The sequence below is a fragment of the Anoplopoma fimbria genome, chromosome 11, assembly GCF_027596085.1.
Source record: "Anoplopoma fimbria isolate UVic2021 breed Golden Eagle Sablefish chromosome 11, Afim_UVic_2022, whole genome shotgun sequence".
Classification (NCBI taxonomy): domain Eukaryota; kingdom Metazoa; phylum Chordata; class Actinopteri; order Perciformes; family Anoplopomatidae; genus Anoplopoma; species Anoplopoma fimbria.
The window spans coordinates 15,133,307-15,153,556 of record NC_072459.1 but is presented as its reverse complement, the minus strand read 5'-3'; the positions used below and the strand labels follow the sequence as shown (position 1 = coordinate 15,153,556).

The window sequence follows — 20,250 nt, the reverse complement described above, 5'->3', positions numbered from 1 at the left end:
GGCCTGGTGCGGTTGGAGGGAGGGATGAGGAAGAAGGGGGTGAGGGGGTTTCACCTTTACAGATCCTCCACACCCCTGGCTTCATTAGCATAGCATGACTCACCCAAAAACAGCAAGTAGGTGACAGCCATCTGCTGTCCTCTTGCAGTTTTAGTAGGGTGAATACTACCATTATAACAAAAACTCTGTAACATCTATTCAAGTTTACAATCTTAACACTGCAGGACTTGTGCAGTGACTTACCAGGTTTCTTAAATAGCATTTCACGTATGCCATGGTGTCATAACATGACTAAAGGCATGACCACAAGGATGCCTACGGTGCTCTTGCGCTCTTTCCCATCTCAGACACTGAGCAATAATTTTGATATGCAATGTCACCCTTCTGAAAGGGTACAGAGAGGAGACTGAAACATTGCCACACTTGTCAGGGAGAGGGGAAATTAAATTGAATTGATACATGAGAAATATATAGGGCACAAATTGTCAGTGAAAATGAATGGCATTAATTTAGGCTTGATGTTTTGATTTATTGTCAAGATTTGGCACAGATATAGCTAATTGAATGCCTTTTTTCACAACTAAATGTAAAAGACTCTTTGATTGATCTTTTCATCAGGATTATTATACGTTATGTTGTTGTGTGTGTGTTATCTGATCTCGGTTATCTGATGATATCAGTACCCAATATGGATGAATGAGTCAGAGTCAGGGACCAGTAGTAACATCACACCAGCAGCCGACTGTCAGAGATGTGTGTGTGTGTGTGTGTGTGTGTGTGTGTGTGTGTGTGTGTGTGTGTGTGTGTGTGTGTGTGTGTGTGTGTGTGTGTGTGTGTGTGTGTGTGTGTGTGTGTGTGTGTGTGTGTGTGTGTGTGTGTGTGTGTGTGTGTGTGTTTAAAAGTCTGTAACCTGAGTTGATTATGGCTTGCATGCCGCTCTGTCACTGAGGTAATGAATCACTGGGGATGGAGCTCTCACTGCTACTGTGAGGCAGCGCACTGCAATGGCATTTAATGAGGAGGTTTGATGTTGTCACCAGGCACAGCTGTTGAGAAACTCCCTGTGAGCTGCATTATAATTTGAAAGTCAGCAAGCTGTGACTCCATAAAGTTATCTAGCCTTTCACCTTTTATCTCCAAGGGACAGACGTGTTGTTTCTGATGCACACATATTTAACCTACTGCCTGAAATATCCTTTGTGTATGGAAAACAGCTGCATAATTGTCATCTTTCCACATTAACACGGCAACACTTGCTGCCTCGTGTACATCAAGATCAAACCCCTATTAAGAGTCCTCTCCGGAGACTAAACCTGTTGTGTCTGTCTGTCAACATGTTTATATAATCGCGATCCCTGCTGAAGTGGAAAGTGTTGGTCTGGGTGATTACAAAGGAGACCAGTCATGCCATTTGAGAATCAGGGGATCTTCACCCGCTAACCCCTCCTCAGAAATTGGGCTTCCAGCTCTCAGAGAATGAGACACGGAGCTCTTGGTGTCGGATGTCAGGGCACACTGATTGTAGAGTGACTACATGAATCAGGAATAGCAACAGAACATCTATAAAAGGACAGACCCGAGCCCAGACAGAGACAGCACAAAGAGACAGACAGAGAGAGAGAGACAGTGGGAGCCAGGAGATACAGCCAGCTGAAGCATCCTTTGAACAAACAGCCTCACCAGAGACACAAAACCACACCTTAATACTGACCAACAAGTTCGACTGAAGGCAATACATCCGAGACAGATCTTCCCACAGCAGAGATGATGTCAGTGTGTACCGTCCTGGATAAGTGTAACGGTGTGGTGGTGGGAGCTGAGCTGACCTGCAGCGTAAAGGAAGAAAACAAGGCTCACAGGGAGAGCTACAGCGCTGACTGGCATAGTGTCAGTCTCAAGACTCAACCTCAGGACAGGTGAGAGCTCACAGACCAAATCTGCAGGTCCCCTAACTGTAGTATCTGTCACCACTGAACGAGTGGGAAAAAATCTATTTCTACTAATTACGTCCTGGCTGTGCTTTAAAATCTTCCTTACCATCATCAAAATGAATCTACTTGGCAATTCTTGGTAAACTGTTCTCATATTAGAAGGCAGTTACAGTCTAATTAAGAGGGTAAATCACAGTGAGTGCTCCCAGAGTTTCTAACAGCTTTTCTCTGATGCCTGCAGGCAGACAATGAACATGAATGACGACTCTCGTAGGGAGACACTGTCCCGACAGTGGCAGGCCCGTTCGCTGAAACAGACCTGCCCCTCTGGGGTCTTCAGAGTGGGCACAGTGGAAAGAGGGGTGAGGGAGCACCAGCTGCTGCCAAAGAGAAAAACCCTCCCCTTGCCTATCTTCACCCCCGCAGAGCTGGGCATCAGGCTCGGACGTGGAGCCCCACACACCGAGGAAGACCTGCTGCCCTTCGCCACCCCAGACGGAGCCTGTCCCAACAAGAAGACCGTGGACGAGATCACAAGAGACCTCCCCCCAGTCAAGCCAACACTCATGGAGTTCGTCAAAGCGCCTAGAGTCCTTGGGCGCTCCATGTCTCAAGAGGCCCAGAGAGGGTGAAAAACAAAAAGAGAAAGAGGGGATGTTAGGGAGAGACAAGTTGGGTGACAGTTGGGAAAGATTAGTCATGGAGCTATGTGTGTCAGGAAAGAGCATGACAAGATAAATATAGATTAATCTCTAGTGACATTCATCAAAAACCTTAAATACTGTAGATCTCTAGCACTATCTGTGTATCTTGGCATAAACACCACCAGTCATTGTTGGCATTTGGTGGTCATTGGTGTTACAAAAGGTTATGTGAAGGCATTTGCATTGTGATGGAGAGGAGGGGTGTGTGTTCTCAGCTGTGCCATGGGCTGATCTCTGCCTGTGCTGGCCAGCTGGTCTCACCAAATTACTGATTTCTGGGTGGAATAACAACAATTCCTTAACCATGCTTCATACAATTTATTTTGCCTTTATTTTGTACGTTATCAGATTAAATTAATATACCTGTAGTATGTGGTGAAGGGATGGAATGACGGAGAAAGTGACAGATGGAAAATGACGTGCAAAAGAAAAGAGGGAGAGTTTCTGATCTCTGTGAAGAGTACAGAATGCTCTGATCAGACACAGCGGTTGTACATAATGTGTGTGCGTGTGTTTGTGTGTGTGTGTGTGTGTGTGTGTGTGTGTGTGCGCGTGTGCGCGCGTGTGTTCTGGCTGACACCTTTAATCAAGAGGACTGAAACTAATAATGTTATGTATTAAGTGATCTGCCTTGTTAGTTGAGTGCAGCTCATATATGTATCATATATGCTGTATATCTGATAGAAGAACAGTCACTATATTAGCTGAGAATAGTGTTGTGAATGATTATGAAATGTGTGCAATCATGTTGAAATATTTTCCCAAGATATTTGTATTTTATAATAAAAGCAGAGCTACCCTTCACTCTTCTGTCACTGTTTTCTTTTGGATAAAGCATGAACATATTCTCTTTACATTTAATGGTGAAAGGAAATGGTGTTGTGGCACAGTAAGGGTTTGGTGAATGCTGGAAAAGTGAAGATAAAATATTAACCTGAGTGACAAGGAATAAAAGCTTATTGTAAATTGGTTTGAAAGTATTGCAGATTTAGGCAGGTTCATCACTGTGTGATAGATTATGCTTTATTGATTCCTGGGTATATTGGGTTCTGCACAGGAGAAAATGGGATTTAACATATTTTTACATATACATATTCTTACAGCAAAAATGATTTTAACCAGACAATATCATGATGTGAAAATGAAGTAAAATATAAATGATTAAAGTATATGTGAATAACAGCAGCAGTAAAACATAAGAAATGCATTTCAGGAGGCACCATGATGCCAGACAGGCTGGAATAAATAGCTGGCTGACTGCCACCCATAGTTTGAATAGATATACAGAGTGTCCTCAGACCTCTGAACATCCCCACTACAGCACTTTACATCCCTCATTTATCTCTCATGTTCCACCACCTGTGTTTGTTTCCAACACAGAGCGCACTGTTACCCTGTCGGTGTACAGAGCTTTACTGGATGCAGTGCACCACTTCTTTACACTCTAAATCTATATGCTCAATCTATTTGATCAATTATTACGTCTGCCATTTGCGGCCCATCTTTAATCTCATTCCTCTTCTAATTTGTCTCTTTAACTCCTCTTGGTGTACTCTCTCTGTGTCTCTCTCGGTATCTCTCTCATGCCACTCTCACTTGTGTCTCCATGATAGACAACGTGTGCTGGTTTGATATTAATAGCTGGGTAAACATTGGCATTACCCTGGAGACAGTGGAAAGGCAGCCGTATGGCACGTACTTCCCATTTGAGCTCTTAATCCGAGTGTTCTATCAGAGATTTGTGTGTGCTTCACCCTTCACACCCTATCTTTATAATTATACCTTCCCACACTGCTGCTGAAATCCTGTGCACCCCACTCTGCTCTGTCACAGTACAATACAGTTTTCAAACTCCAAATGAACCTCCGAAACCTGAAACTATTTTCAGTGGGTGCCAGGAAATTCGGGAACTGAGATGTCGTGTGTTGTCACAGACAAATCTCGGAAATTGACACTAAATTCTTTCCTAGGCCTCAAATGCCAGAACTATATGGTGCTGGCTGTATTATCCCTTTCGGCAAATCTGCTACTGAAAGCTATTTAATACAACCCTTAAGAATTTGCTCACAGTGTACATGGTCTTGACAGCTTTAGTCAGATCGAACCAGTTAATAAAACATGTGAACACCTTTCTTATTTAAAGATGTTGAAAATATTCAGTTTAATGCTTGAATTACACTACTATAAATCTCAATTTATTGATTATGCACACTCCCAATTTTGTTGCTTTGTTTGTTGTCACTTGCAGAGATTGAGTAGTGTGCCCTCTTATCCTCCCAGCTTCTCATTACAGTGTATTTTAAAGACAAGGTCACACGGTGAGGCACAGCAATAGATCATATGTGTTGTCACCCTCTTGCTATGTCATTCAGTGGTATGTAAAGGAGTACATCAGTACTATAGAATGCAGAGTCCCTGTGAATGCTTATCAATACAGAAATAAATCTCGCTTGTGATCTCTTTGTCATCTCACTTAAATCTGCTGCTGCTCCCTACTGGATAATTTGGGTAATACATGTTGAAAAAAGTAAATGCAAAAATTGCATTAACAAAGCACAATAATATATTGATTTGGCTGTTTTATCTTTTGTAAATGAACATAAAATAATTAAATAGTAACAAATAAGAACAAACATTGAATTATGTTTTTTTAACCTATAGTTCCCATACAAAATAAATATATTTGGTGGGTGAACTGATTATCCTTCTTTCTTTTTCACACTTCTACATCAGCAGCACTGTTGTTCTCTATTTCAAAAATAGATAAAATATCACTCAAATCGAAAGCATCTGATTAACTCATATCTCCAGCCATTCACAATCAACGACACTACAGTCACTAGCAGCATCCCCAATCAGTACACTTCTAATCACGATTACTGTAATGCCTGTTGTTGTCACCTCTCTTGTCACCCAGCTGTGAAGGGCCCCATGACATCACAGGAGCAGCCTGTGTTAATTGGCTATTGGCTGGGTGTTGCTGTGTGGTTGGTTTTACCTGCTGCAGGCGTGACGCCAACTTTTACCCTAGTAGCACTGCTGGGTGAGGGTAACACATAAAAAGAAAAATAGTAATGAGCGTGTCACATCTCCTAAGTGTGTATACATGGACAAGGAGCAAAGGCCCAATGACAAATGATACAATTATATACATATATCTAAAACACAGTCTTTTGTCTTCTTTATCACAGATTTAATAAATGTGCCGCAGATGCTACTCCTATACCTACCGTGAGATTTTTTAAGTATGAGTCTTATTCTGGAGGGTAATAACTTGAGCTAAGAGAGAATATAAAGGATTTATCTTTATTTAATTCTCATTAAGTGAGAGAAACAAACTGCTTAGTTGTGATTTTTAAGGATCTATGCACAAATCTACTTTTCTGATAGTTACTAAAAAGCCCAGTAGACATAAGACATTCCGTCACTTGCTCCCCTGAACAGCCTGTCTCAGAAAAATATGTTTCTGACAATTAATGTGTTGCTATGTGTTACATGGGTTGAAACCTCAACTTAAGAATTGACAAGGCTAATAGACCATCTCTAAAAGTGGACCTTCTAACAATAGCCACAGAAGCTCATGTGATTTAAAATGCATAAATGTCCTTAAAATAGATTTTTATCAAGTTTTGCTTAATCTTTGCAATGTGTTTAAATAATACAATCTACAGCATACCACCAATTCACTTGAAATAAGATCCTGCCACACCTGCAGTAATTAACACCCATGTGTCTTCAAATTTCTATTTTAGGAATGATTTTCATGGACTAATACACAGATTGGATCTGCCTGACAGTGGAGCCTCTGAAGAGAAAACATTTATCCTCCCTTTGAAATCGAAACGCTGTTTGTCAAAAATAAACTTTGGTACCTGCTAAATTGCCCCTCAGAAGGTGATAACTTGATACAAACTAATAATAAATTTGATTTGATACAAGCTTATCAGATAAGTTTCCTATTATTATTCTTTGTTTCAGAATGATACATTTGCATTTGACTTTTGACATCATCTAACAGTTAATTATCTGCACGACCAGTAGACTAAAGGTGAAATGTCACTTGGTGCAAGTGGAAAAATCGTAAAATGTTGCTTTGCACCAGAGTCCATTCTCCAACTATGGTGAAATAAACTGCGCATGTCGCGAATGGCACAAATGTGATGCCATGTGGAACTGATTGCCCGTGCCTCTGTTAAAAAAGTTCAGTACCGTTTGTTTATCAGTGGATGGTACCAAGGACTCAAGCATCTTTCTGAGAGGATTACCAAACATGGATTTAACGTGGAGTGCTATACGGGAAAAGTTGCCTAACTGCTTCAGTACCGTTTGTTTATCAGTGGATGGTACCAAGGACTCAAGCATCTTTCTGAGAGGATTACCAAACATAACAGCAGCAAGACAACGCAGTAAAATTGTATCTATAACAGCAGGTTGTGGCGAACAGGTATGTACCTTTCGGATTATCATTTGTTTTAAACTGGTGGAAAACGTGGAATAGATCATTCATTTATGTCAAATCGAAAGGTTGTTTATCTTTCTGGTTTGTCTAAAGTAGTTGGGGCCCAACCATTTCGTCCACCTTGAACACCTATGACCACCAGTACTGAGTTGTCATATGAAATGTAATGGACATGCAGGAGTCCTGATCACCTGTCTCCGTGTGGAGGAGGAGAGCTGGGTCTGGGGGGGGGTCTTGGTAGACCAGTGTGGCCTGAGGCAGCAGCCATGCAGGGTAGGACAGGTGAGGGCCAGGCTGCTAATAGTGGTGGTACAACTCTGGGTTAGCCTCATTCTCTTGAATTATGACCAGATCTCTGGGAGCCTGATACAGTGAAGGAGAACAGGCCAAGGACTGACAACAAGGTGAATTATTTACTCACGAAATAAGAAAAATCTTAGATTACACTGTTTTACCCAACAAAGAGACTCATTCCACGATTATGTCCATAGTTTTCCAGTTCCATTCAACAAATAGGAGTTACGTACTTGTCTATTTTGTTTTAACACCCAACAGCCCGAAAAGTCCATGCAACTCAAAGTTGTTGTCTTGAATCATGAGACCATTCACATACACACTTGACACTGTTTTTACGTGTGGATTGTAAAAATGTTATTTTGTGGGTGATAAACTCCAACTCGCTGAACAAATTCAGTTTCTGCGTATTTCTTTTCCATTTTAAAAGTCAAAACACATTTGAATAAAATTGGACTCAATTGATTGACTGAACTGACCCTGATCCTAGTCTGGGAATCACCGCAGGGCACGACGGAGGAATGGAGTATCCGAACGAGCTGAAAGCCGACATGGTCACGTTATTCATGATGACCTGGTGCATCTGGGCATTCTGGATCATCATCAGCTCAACAAGGTCTGCATATTGAGAAAATCACACACACACAGAGCTCAATCAGCTCTATCTGACTGTCCTCTGATTGTCTTCGCTATTTTATCAGCCTGCTATTCTGTCCTCTTCCCTGGGGCGACGAGGGGATTAATCCACATTGTGTCAAACCGAGGTGGTGAATGCAATTTGTTCGGCAATGACTCACCTTGCACAATCTTTTCACTCCTTCAAAGCAATTTGAATAGACGTTCTGACCCAAGATTTAGGAAAATATATTCAAGTTAGTGTAAATCCACAGTCATTTAAAAACTTTATTTTTTTTAGAAATGTGTTTATATACGTTTCAAGAGATATTTGTCACCCTGATAAATTAGAAATGCTTTCCAGGCAATTTAAATTATATCTCATAGCTCAGTGATGCAACACTCAGTAACTCAGTAAACTTTGTGATATTGAAGGAGTTATGTCAATATCATAAATAATACATAAGTAATGTCCGCTAATGTTAGTCTGGGGACTATTCATGCAACAAACATGTGACTTGACGTGATGGCTGGAAGAATCCTGTCCCTTATCTTTCTCATGGACAACATTTCCTATAACATCCATTTAGAGCATCCTCTCTAGTGGAATTGTCAGTAATGTCACCCTCCATTGTTCGTCCACATATTCTAAAATTGAAAGTTATTTGTGGTGTAAAATGTAATGTTCTGTCCATGTTCAGAGTGACCGCTCCTTTTTATAAATCCAGAAGCGTGGGTTTTAATTAGCTGTTAACAAGCGCAGTCAATAGGTGTTAAAGGTATAATCAACATTTTTACTTTTGCTCTGGTTTATGCTTTAAGATGCTTGTTTAAGAAAGGAGATGCACTTATGACTTCTGGTGACTAGTGGTTCTCTTGAATACCTATGTTGAATACACTTCCTGTAAGTCGCTTTGGATAAAAGCGTCTGCTAAATGACTGTAATGTAATGTAATGTAACATGATTATATCAGCCATCAAGTGTGGTTGTAACAAATAATTATAATTAATTATACATAAAAAATGTCCAAGCATTTGCACCAACATGAAAGCAAGTTGCTTTGTGCTACTAACATTAGGTCTCTTTGCCAAACAACAGTTTGGCTTTAAATTTATTCTGTTTAAAGTTAAAGCATAAGATTTGTATAATAACCTGAGTAAACTCAAAGTGACACAGTAGCTGGGTTCAGGCAGCCATTATAACTGTTAAAGCCCCAAATTCATATGCACAGTAACAATTCTTTCACAGTTTTGGAACACATAATATTTCCTGCTGGAAGAGTTTTAACCTTTGAATCTCTGAACTCAATGTTACTGACTTACAAAACTTTATTTGAAATAATTAAATTAACCTTTTAGAAGTTGTAAACCGGGCTCTAAAACCTGCTGCAGCACTAGATTATGAATTTAACACACACTCTCACCCGCAAACTCCTGCACACACATTCTATGCAAAAGTCCAAGCTTGAGAGTAGACCATAAATAATATATCCGAGTGCTTACTAGCGAGCTGCTAATGTGACAGACAGGCAAGAACAGCCCCGAGTGTGAAATCCTGAGATTTAGTTTGTGTGTGGGGTGACAGTCTGCCGTACCCTCCTTGACATGACCACCAGGCCTAATGGAAGGAGCAGAGGCAGGCGGCATCATGGTCGCTGGGAGCTGCTGCAGAACAGTGGTGGGCTGCTGAGGAGCCTGGGGAGGAGTGATAGGGCTGTAATGAGGCTCTCTGCCTGGAGGCACGTTGGCTGAGAATAAACTCTATTTATACAAGAGGCGAAGCTCGACTCCATGGGAAGGGGGAAAAAATCGAGAGGATCATCTTCCCATATGGAAACAATATTAAAAACATTACTTCTTGTAAAACTAGAAATGATTGTATTATGACGTAAGACTCAGTTCTAGTTCTTTTGTTTTGTTTGAGCTACACAAAGAGCAGCAGGTTAGTTGTTGCTGAGATAAAGAGCTCTAGCTGACGGCCCAATAACCACAGAATAGAACAAGTTAAAATAAAGCACGCTTGAAAGAAATATCCGAAAAGCATGTGAATAATACGGCTCAAAGTGTGGATAAAAATCTTCTGTCCACGCCATATGTGAGAGCTTCAGCTGATTATTATTTACAAAATCCTCGGTATGCAATTGTAACCTGCTAAGATGCAGAGAAACCCAGTAGCAGGTTGCCATGGTGCCAAAACACAAGCAACGGTCTGCACACGTATTCAAACACACTCACCCACACGACACATACACACGCACTACCCCCATCTGTGATCACTACATTGACCTACAATATGCAGGACATGCTGTTTGTGTAATTAATCTCACTTGAGAAGCCAAAAGCAGAGCAGCTGGTAACTCAAACATCTACAACAATATAAATGCATTCTCTAAAAAAGAATCCGCCCACACTGGACTTTTTTATAGTTCTCTGTTTTTCCAACAGTGAATCACAGTGGATGTAATTAGTTTTTATTGCACTGATCAAATGAGAAAAAACGTCTCTTAATTGTCAAAGTAAAAATATCTGCAACTATAAATGAAAACTTTGCTCGGTGTTCTAGATACTAATAGTCTGAGTGACTTTACTTACTCAAATAAATGAGTAAAAACGTAATCAACAACCAAGTGGAAAGTAATTATGATGCTAATTGGCCCTAGACATTTTGTCATTTTTGGTAATGATTTTAATCTGCGTGCTCAGTATAGTATTGTATTTTCCAGCACTGAAATGTTGTGTGCAAATGGGGCACACAACATGTTTAATTTGTGCTTTTTTATTTAGTTTAAACTTTAAACTTAAATAAAGGAGATATATTCTATCCTTCTCAGTATGTGAACACAGAGATGGTACTGCTTACATTATGGCATGTGGCTCAGTTACAAAATAAAATATGAATATGCTGCCTAATGGCTACAATATAACAACAGGCGATAACATAGACCTCAACCTTAATCACTAACTTATATATTAAACAGATATGTTTAGACACTTCCTTTTACCCCCATATTTACTATTTAGCATTCATAGCAGCATAACAACAGTTAATACAAGATTAATACAGCGATAGGCCCTAAAATCAAATTTGCTCAAATGTAGGACTATCAAAAAAAAAGATTGAATAAACAGACGTTAGCCTATGCCCACTTATAAAAAGAAAGATCTGGCTTTGTTGAGACTGTCCATTTATCAACTCCCTCCACTGCATTGCATTGCCTGGCACATCGCTGAAACGCACACACACACACAACAAACGGCGCTCTCCGTCTAAGAATAACTCCACATAATTACTAATATGAGCTTAGTTTTCCCTACTTAATTCTGGGATTTTTGGGGTAATGCATAGCCTGTATTAAGAGAAGAAAAAACAACACAAAATGGATGCATTCGAATACTGATTGAGACGTTGATTACCATGGCAACGGTGGAAGCTTAGTAACATTCAGGTCAGCCTTACATGAATAACTCTTCTAAAGATCATTAAACAAAAGTAAATATCTAACTCTAAGTGGAAAATACATGACTGAGCTAGTTAACCTTTTAACATGGGACTCCAGATTGAGGCTGGGATAGCAACTGCCCCTACAGAATAATGCCGGAATGTAAGCTGAACAATATTGCTGCATGTTTAAAGCCACCCTCCACATTTGTAATATTGGATAAACTGTCTAGCTTTAACTAACTTTGAGGCGTTTCTCAACTCAGTTGCCAGTAGTGGAAAATAACAGTACATTTACTCAAGTATTGCACCTAAATACAAATTAGTGGTGCTTGGACTTTACTTAAATATTTTGATCTTCTGCCACTTTATACTTTAACTCCACTACATCTAAGAGGGAAATATTTCACTTTTTACGTCACTAAATTTATCTGACAGCATTAGTTACTGGTTACTTTGCAAATTCATATTAACAATGCAAAATATAACCAATAAATAAATTATGATATTATTTAATTGAGGAGTTATTAGTCCTGAGGAGGAAATTCACAAACTACCCAGCAGTATGTAAATTTATATTCATTAATTAAAATTAGCTCCACTTTAACCAGCTGCAACATTTAAGTGATGAACACATTATTGTATTAATGATTATAATCCCATGATATAGGATATGTATTATTCAATAAAAATAATGTTCGCTCCTCAATGTTTTCTAATACCAAAACGCTCCAAAAGTTGCTATCTGCATATTAAAATTACTTCAATTTCCTTCACCCTTACCTGATTTATGTTTTTTATATCTTTTCATATTTTCACCCCTCTGGAGTTTGCAGGTGTGGTAGATACAAATTCCATATGCTCATAGTGGACTAATAGCTTTGACTTTTCCTCTTGTCTCTCAGCCTTCCTTCAATCCCTTTTCATGCCAATGATTGTTTTCAGTGATCCAAGGTGATACAAAAGGTGATTTGGAACATTGTTTGAGGCGGTTGCACATATAATTGAAGCCGTCCACTTAATCATTGGATTTACCAGACATCACAAGTGCACTCTCGTTAAAGAGCGTGAATAAGTTTCACGCTTATGAGGATTCCTATTCACAAAAAACACAGTTAAAAGCAAGACAGGTGATAGAAACAAAAATGTCCCTTAAAACAAAAGATGATAAATCAGGACCCAAAGTAAAAACTAAGACCAATGTATGGCCAAATCTACGAGTGGTGCCTAACAAATGTTGATTGAAGTGAAAAGACTCCATAATGTTTAAAAATTCAGTAGCAAAGCCGTCAGAAATGTCACCAACATGGACATTCAAATCCAACAGTATAAGACACAACACTGTCTTATACTGTTGTACATCATTACTCGTTTATACCCATAATACTTGGTAGGGGGTTTAAGATGAAGGATTACTTTTAAACTCTCATACCTCAAAATCAGTCAAATTTGTTGGAATTACTTATTTTTCTCGTGTTTACAGGAAACACTTGCGAGCACATGCAGAACAGGAATCACCATTCTAGTTTTTCCCTGATAATAGGAGCAGAGTGTGATACAGCTGCCTGGCTTTGAATTGCTCCCCGTCTCCCCACAGGTGATTTTCTGGTATTAATATTTAAGATAACAACGATGAGGCCACTCTCACATATGTGTGTTTATGGAGTGCTCAGAATACAACACAGCCAACAGTCAATGTGAATTACCTTGTTACAGCCTGAAAGCTTCGCTATGGCAGACGACACTAATTAGCATACAGTTTACATTCACTGTACCACTCTGCCTTCCAACTCTCCCTCGCTCCTCAACCCTCCCCAACCCCCTGTCAGTGGAAGGGGGCCTCTACACCCCCCTCGCATCTACAGCTCCGTAATTAAAACGCTATAATCTGGGTGGATCGTCTCTATTTTTAAAAGCCCCTGTCATTGTGTGGGTAAAGTGACACAAAGGGAAGTATCAAGCGCAGAAAAGAGGAGGAGGAGAAGGAGGATGGGGGAGATTGGAAAAACCGCAGCAGCAGGTGATGACCAACTCTGTGAGAGATGAGGAAACTAATAAACTCTGTTTTAATTGGCAGAGTGATAATTCTCATCCTGTTATCCAGCACGGCCCACGCACCACACATCGTCTGTTTTGGAATAACTGATTTTTTTGTTTTAAAGGAAAAGAGAGAGATGTGCTTCCTGCATACCAACACAGAAATGCAATCCACATCTTGTTAATTTTTTAAGAGATGTTAAAATAAAATCCTCTCTGGACAACTTTAACAACTGGACAATACTTCAAGATCATAATTTATCATCTTTAAATGTTGTTTAAATGTATTGTATTGTAACTGTTGTTTGGCAAAGAGACCAAATGTTAGTAGCACGAAGCAACTTGCTTTCATGTTGGTGCAAATGCTTGGACATTTTTTATGTATAATTAATTATAATTATTTGTTACAACCACACTTGATGGCTGATATAATCATGTTGATTATACCTTTAACACCTATTGACTGCGCTTGTTAACAGCTAATTAAAACCCACGCTTCTGGATTTATAAAAAGGAGCGGTCACTCTGAACATGGACAGAACATTACATTTTACACCACAAATAACTTTCAATTTAGAATATGTGGATGAACAATGGAGGGTGTATTGTATATATTATATGTATGGTATATTGTGTGGTCATTTGGCAGAATTCTTGAAATGGCTGTTTAAAGCTAGTGAAATGGGTTATTAAAGTATTGTTAACCACATTTAAAGACTTTTGTCTCATGTAGTGTAGAAAAGTTAACCAATGTTTGTCAACACCAATATCAGTATTTTATGTACTTTTTGTATACAATAGCCATATTACTGTGGTCAAATAATTTTTTGAAATAAAAGTCGCAATTCCAATCTAAACAATACTAAATTATACTACATTTAAAGTAAATGTTCTGTATACAAAATGTAACATGACTAGAAGTACATTAGTATTAAGCACAAAATGTAACAACAATAAAAGTACACATTATGCAGAATATCAGTGTATTTTGTATAATATTGTATCATTATTGTTATCTCCACCAGAACAATCATGCAATTGCTCACATGCATCTGTGATTGAGTGTGCACCACTGTTTCTGTCCACGGCTAATGTCGCTTTCTCCTGTAGCAGACTGCATAATATTTTGGGTTGCCAGTAATGACTGCAGGCTCAAGGACCTCTCTTGTTTATGGTGGTTCACACTTTCTCAAAACACCATTTTATTGTCTGTGTTATACGACACAGCTGACTGCATCACTGCTAAAAATCTTCAAGTTGCTTATACGCCTGGGAGATCGAACTGAGACGCATGCCTTCAGATATTCGTGCAGACATTTGAATTGATTCAAATTAGATTGTATCTTTTCGGTTATTCATGCGAGTGAACAACAGGTCTGATACACTTGAAGTCTAGACGGGGGTTAGCCAAATGTGGGTTGTATTCATTTAATCGAACATTACAGCAGTGGTCGTTGCTGTCACACATGGCGGCACTCCACTGAATGCACCTTTGTAGTTATTGATTTATTAGCATGAAGAAGTGCTTTAAAGTTGTAGTTAGTTGACCGTAAGCTTATTTGAACTACCTAATATACGGTTGGGTTATTTAACCTTTATAAATGCATCAATTTATTAAATTAATCTTATATATATCATGATATTGATTAAAACCATACCACCCAGCCCTAAAATTAAGTAAAGTGAGGCCACAGAAGTAGTATCTACAGGTTATTATTACATTTTTAGGAACCATATATGCATATATGAGATATGTCAAATATAAATGAGATCCTGGAGCTTTCTGACATTTAAACACTCCGCTATAGGTACAGGCTCCTGAGGTATGATTAAATTATTTGCATTTCTCAGTAATATTTAATCCCACATGCACACACATGCACACACACACACACACACACACACACACACACACACACACACACACACACACACACACACACACACACACACACACACTCACAGAAATGCTCATCAGTGTTGGTTTAAGGTTCAACTCATTGCATTAGGGATCATTTATTTATACCCCAGGGGTGGAGAGGGACGGCTATGCATGGAGATGCCCAGCAGTTCTCTCTGCATCAAAGCTAACCGCATTAACAGCATTAGCTGGATGTTCTGCCGAAGGCATTAAAAGCAAATAGCATGGCATCAATGTTGCCTAAAACTTCTTCCAATATTATCTGATCATACGCTGGTGTCGCAATGGTTGCCACCGTCAGTAGGGGGATGGTGACAGTAAGATGACAGAAGATTGAAGTTAAAGCTGTTATCATTAGTCCATAAATCCCCCCACCCCACCCCCCACCCCCAACCCCCTCCTTTGCCCTTCACCCCCTGCGACATTAGCTCAAGAACATGGCCATTACCTTTCTGCGTTCCTATGGCAACACCACCCTGCAGCCCTTGTGTGTTGGTAGCAGTGTGTGTATGTGCATTCACAATCACGTGTGAGTGTGTGTGCATGGGCAAAGCGCGAGTTCTGTTTAGATAATGTCAGCGAACACTACAATCAATTTTTTTTAAGGTTCCTTTTTAATCTCCTCTTCCTGTTGCTCTCAGTTTACAGTAAACGTGCACTGCTCACAGCCTCAAGAAACACATCATTTAACAAGAGATATTGAATGGGGGTAAAATGTTGCAGTTCAGTGAATGTTCGTGAGTTTGTACTAAGTTTACAGCTGTGTTGTAATTATTTCTGACTGATCCCGGCGGCAGGTGATTAGTAAATCTCTGGTTAGAACAACTGGACAGTCAGAAAGGCTCTACAATGTCACTACGACCACTTTTGGGAAACAGAAGTTTGGAGCCGTCTCAGTGGCAATGTCCTATAATGTTGAATGGCATAATGACAACAAGGGGAGAGATGAAATGACACGATATCTAGAGTGGACGAAATCACAAGAGTGACATGAAAGAGCCGAAATAGAGTGAAGGACAGGGCAGAGACAGGAGCGTGGCTGTTATTCTCTCTTTGGCATATCCATGTCTGGGATGCAGGGATGAGGCAGAAAGGGAGCCAAGGAAGCAATGCGAGATAAGGCTTTGAATATATCTCCTCTCACTCTCTTCTTTTTCTCCTCTCCCTAAGGAGGAGTGCTGACTGACAGACGCTCCCCGTCACCTCCTCCCTCGGCTGTGGGCAAGCTTTGTGTAGTGCCTACCACCAACTCGCGCCAATTAACACATGCACACTCCTGAGTTTATTAATACATAATCAACTAGTTTCACACAGACACCAATTATCTTGCACCCAGCCATTTAAATGTAAGTGGTTGGGGAAGGCGTATCGTAGGCAATGGGTAGGATTTGTAATGTGGTTGCACAACAGTGTGCCAGCTTATGGTCAATACAAGTGATTTTCAGCGGAAATCAACGGGATAAGACACCCACCATCCCCTTGAGAGGACGCGGCCATTAGAGAAATGCATATTCAATAATTTGAAAGAATGAGCTCCCATTCTCTTGGGTGTTTGCTTTTTGTTTATTGTGTGCTTGATTAGCCCAATGGTGATTGTCCCCAGCTAAGGCAGCCAAGCTGGTGTCATTGTGTCTCAGCTCCCCCTCTCTCCAGTGCTCCTCTCTGAATGCTGACTTAATCAGACACAACCTGTGCCAAGCTCCCTTCTTCTGTTTCGATCTGACATCCCCTGTGCCGAGCTGTCTTCTCGCTCTGACTGGATCTGTGTGTGTATCCAGATGCAGCATTGACCTGGACGTGATCCTCGATTAAATACAGAAACAGGGATGAAAGAGTACAACAAATGACTCGCCATTCCTCATGAGAATCCAATTTAACCGTACCGCCGAAGGCCTCCACAGAGGATGAGCTTTTGTAGTATTATACTTCATCTAAAACTTTCCTTCAGTTTGGAGACTCATTAGATATTTTAATTTAGAATAAGTGGAATCACACTGTGGGGCCATCTGTACTGCTTAAGATCATACTACCGCTGGCTTTCTCTCAGTTTGTACTGATTTTATTGCAGATATTTATTAGTTCTGGATATGATTAAGCTCTTTATGCAAAATAGCATATGTGAGTACTAAGTATTAATGTGCATAGTTTGTAATAGGGCTGTGCAATAATTCAATATGATAATTTGTTACCAATCTTTCAATTGGTATATTGTGATGAAATCATATATTGAGATTTCATGATCTACAATTCCCTCATCTAAATTGATAACAAGCATACAGTAACAATAACGCATACTAAATTCAAACTGATTGATTGGTTTAAAGAAATACAAAAAAGCCACAACTGTAATGGAATGGCATTTTATTCAATATTAGATGAATAAATAAATACATAGAAAAATTATTTTCCTATGAAATAAATAAAAAAAGTCTAGAAGTCCTAAGCCTGGTCAATTATGGTTTTTTGATTGTAGCTTTTTGTACATGTACAAACGTAGAGCTTAATGTACATGGATAACCTGTCTAGAATGGCCTTGTACATTAAAAGCCTTCAAGGGTGAGAGTTGGAGGAAACATAACTAGTACTGGTTGGAAATAACATGGCATCGGTTAAAGTTATTTCAATTTAGGGCATGCTGCAATTAGTTAATATTAGACTGCAAATTGTCATCCGCAGTCTCAAAAGAAGAAGAAGAGGAATACAGGAATGTATTATCAGCATATATATGATGCATTGAGTATTTCATTTCTGAGGATGTCAGCAGAGACCAGCAGCTCCATAGACAGGGAGATCACAGGGCAGGAGAGTCACTGCTGATGAAACTAGCAGACCTGTCACTGGAGGAGCAGAACTCTCCAAGGGCAAACACATGATGGAGATAGTTCAAAGTTTCAATGTGAGTAGTCCAAATATATCAAACTTTCGGATGAGCATACAAGTAGTAACTGACAAAAAAAATAAACACTGACAGTCGAGATCTGTGATATAACCACGCCCCATTCATTTGTACAGTATATTCATTCATTCATTCATTCATTTTCCGTAACCTGCTTATCCAGTTAAGGGTCACAGGGGTGCTGGAGCTGATCTCAGCTGTCATTTGTATATAAGAGATGGAAATAAAAGGAGCTTCGAAATAAATGTGACATTAAGGAAAAAAAAAACATATATATATATTAACTCACTTATTTATTCCAGGATTTATTTCATAGGCAATGTATTTCTTTCATGGGCTTATTTATTTATGTAATATTGAATAAAATGGCCTTCCATATTTTTTACTTATAAAGAATGATAATGGGTGCAGCCAGACCATTCTTCAGCAATGAAAAAGTGCTGTGGAGATAGGTCTAACTATGCTAGACTTCGGCAAATTATATTTCCTTTTGAGTCCCTGAGTAACATTTCCACTTAATTTATTTCTCTGGTTTAATTTTAGATGCTTGTTTAAGAAAGGAGATGCACTTATGACTTCTGGTGACAAGTAGTTCTCTTGAATACCTATGTTGAATACACTTATTGTAAGTCGCTTTGGATAAAAGCGTCTGCTAAATGACGGTAATGTAATGTAATGTCATTTCTAAACCATCAAAGAACAACATAGAGGTGACGGTGATAATAACCCTGTCAGCAACATCTTCTTGTTCTTTATCATATCCTAATTCCAGTACTGGTACATAGTGTCTCAGGAACACATTTTTGGAGAGTGCAGACAGATAAAAGGTAACAGTAGAGGAAGGGACAGAGCTGCTGTAGTGAGAATACTCTGACATACTGACAGGCGAAGTTCAGGACCAGGCAGGTAAGAAAGCACAGTGACACATGACATATCCCAAAAACTGAACAATGCCTTGGGGTTAAAGCTGACAGCAGAGGCTTATTATGAAGTCAACAAACGTCACATTGGCAAATTATGATGACATTCACGCTGAGAATGTGTGCAGCATAGAAACACTTTTGTGTGTGTGAAATGAGGTAGGTGTATCATTTTGTAGATGGTTAGCAATGAGTTAATTGAGTTAGATGTTTATGTGAACTGTGTGTGTGCATGTGTAGGTAATTGCCAACTTCATAGTGTTGTGGGTAATGGAAAGAATGAGGCAATCTTGTTGTTTGTTGTTCATTTGCACGAACATAATAGATTTATTTAAAATTTCATGAGTTTGAATGCAAGGACTGTTGGTTCCCAGCTGAATTGGATGCGGCACAATTTGCCTGGAGTGATGTGGAGGAAAGGTGTGTGTGTATGTGTGTGCATTTGTGCATGGACCCCTGTGTGTTTACAGCACTTTCTACCAGTTCCAACAGTCTCAAGCCAGTGAGGGGTGCTTACATCCACTCACCTGTCTGATAGATGAGATACCGTGTCTATGCGTCAACTTCAACTGCATGTATTGTTATCGCTTCCTTCTTTGAATACAACACAACCCATTAGAAACCGATTGAATGGGGCTGAGAAAGGCCACTTCATCCTTGCGGGACCTATGTCGGCAAATATATCTTTTGTGTATCTTTCCCTCTAATCAAAAACACAGAGGGAATGAAAAATGACTGTCACACACCGTGTGACACACTAAGCTGTCAAATCTGTATCGTTTTTGGGCGAAAAGCGAAGCACAATAACAGACCTTCTCAAAACCACACTTCTTAGGAAAGCTATCTTAATTACGGTTAAGTGCTGTATGCCATTGCTGGTTTAATAACCATTATATCCGTCATGATTTCATGGCCAGCGCACAGTTCATTATTTTCTGTCAGGTCTCTGTTGTAAAAGGTCAGTGGTGACGCTTCCTGAGAAGCAACCGTACAGTAGCCTATGGAGAAAGAGAGCTTAAAACACACCAAACTTG

General features: G+C 39.6%; 1 protein-coding gene and 1 pseudogene across 1 annotated transcript; one reads left to right on the top strand and one right to left on the bottom strand.

Moving 5' to 3' along the window:
* The first annotated feature begins 1,641 nt into the window (after window positions 1-1,641).
* tcap (titin-cap (telethonin)) lies at window positions 1,642-2,654 on the top strand. The gene is made up of 2 exons (XM_054607474.1): window positions 1,642-1,916; window positions 2,173-2,654. The coding sequence occupies exons 1-2, from the start codon at window positions 1,765-1,767 to the stop codon at window positions 2,561-2,563; spliced, it is 543 nt and encodes a 180-aa protein (XP_054463449.1). The 5' UTR covers window positions 1,642-1,764; the 3' UTR covers window positions 2,564-2,654.
* A 4,569-nt stretch (window positions 2,655-7,223) lies between these two features.
* On the bottom strand, window positions 7,224-10,251 carry LOC129098346 (uncharacterized protein C21orf58-like; annotated as a pseudogene).
* Between the last annotated feature and the right edge of the window lie 9,999 nt (window positions 10,252-20,250).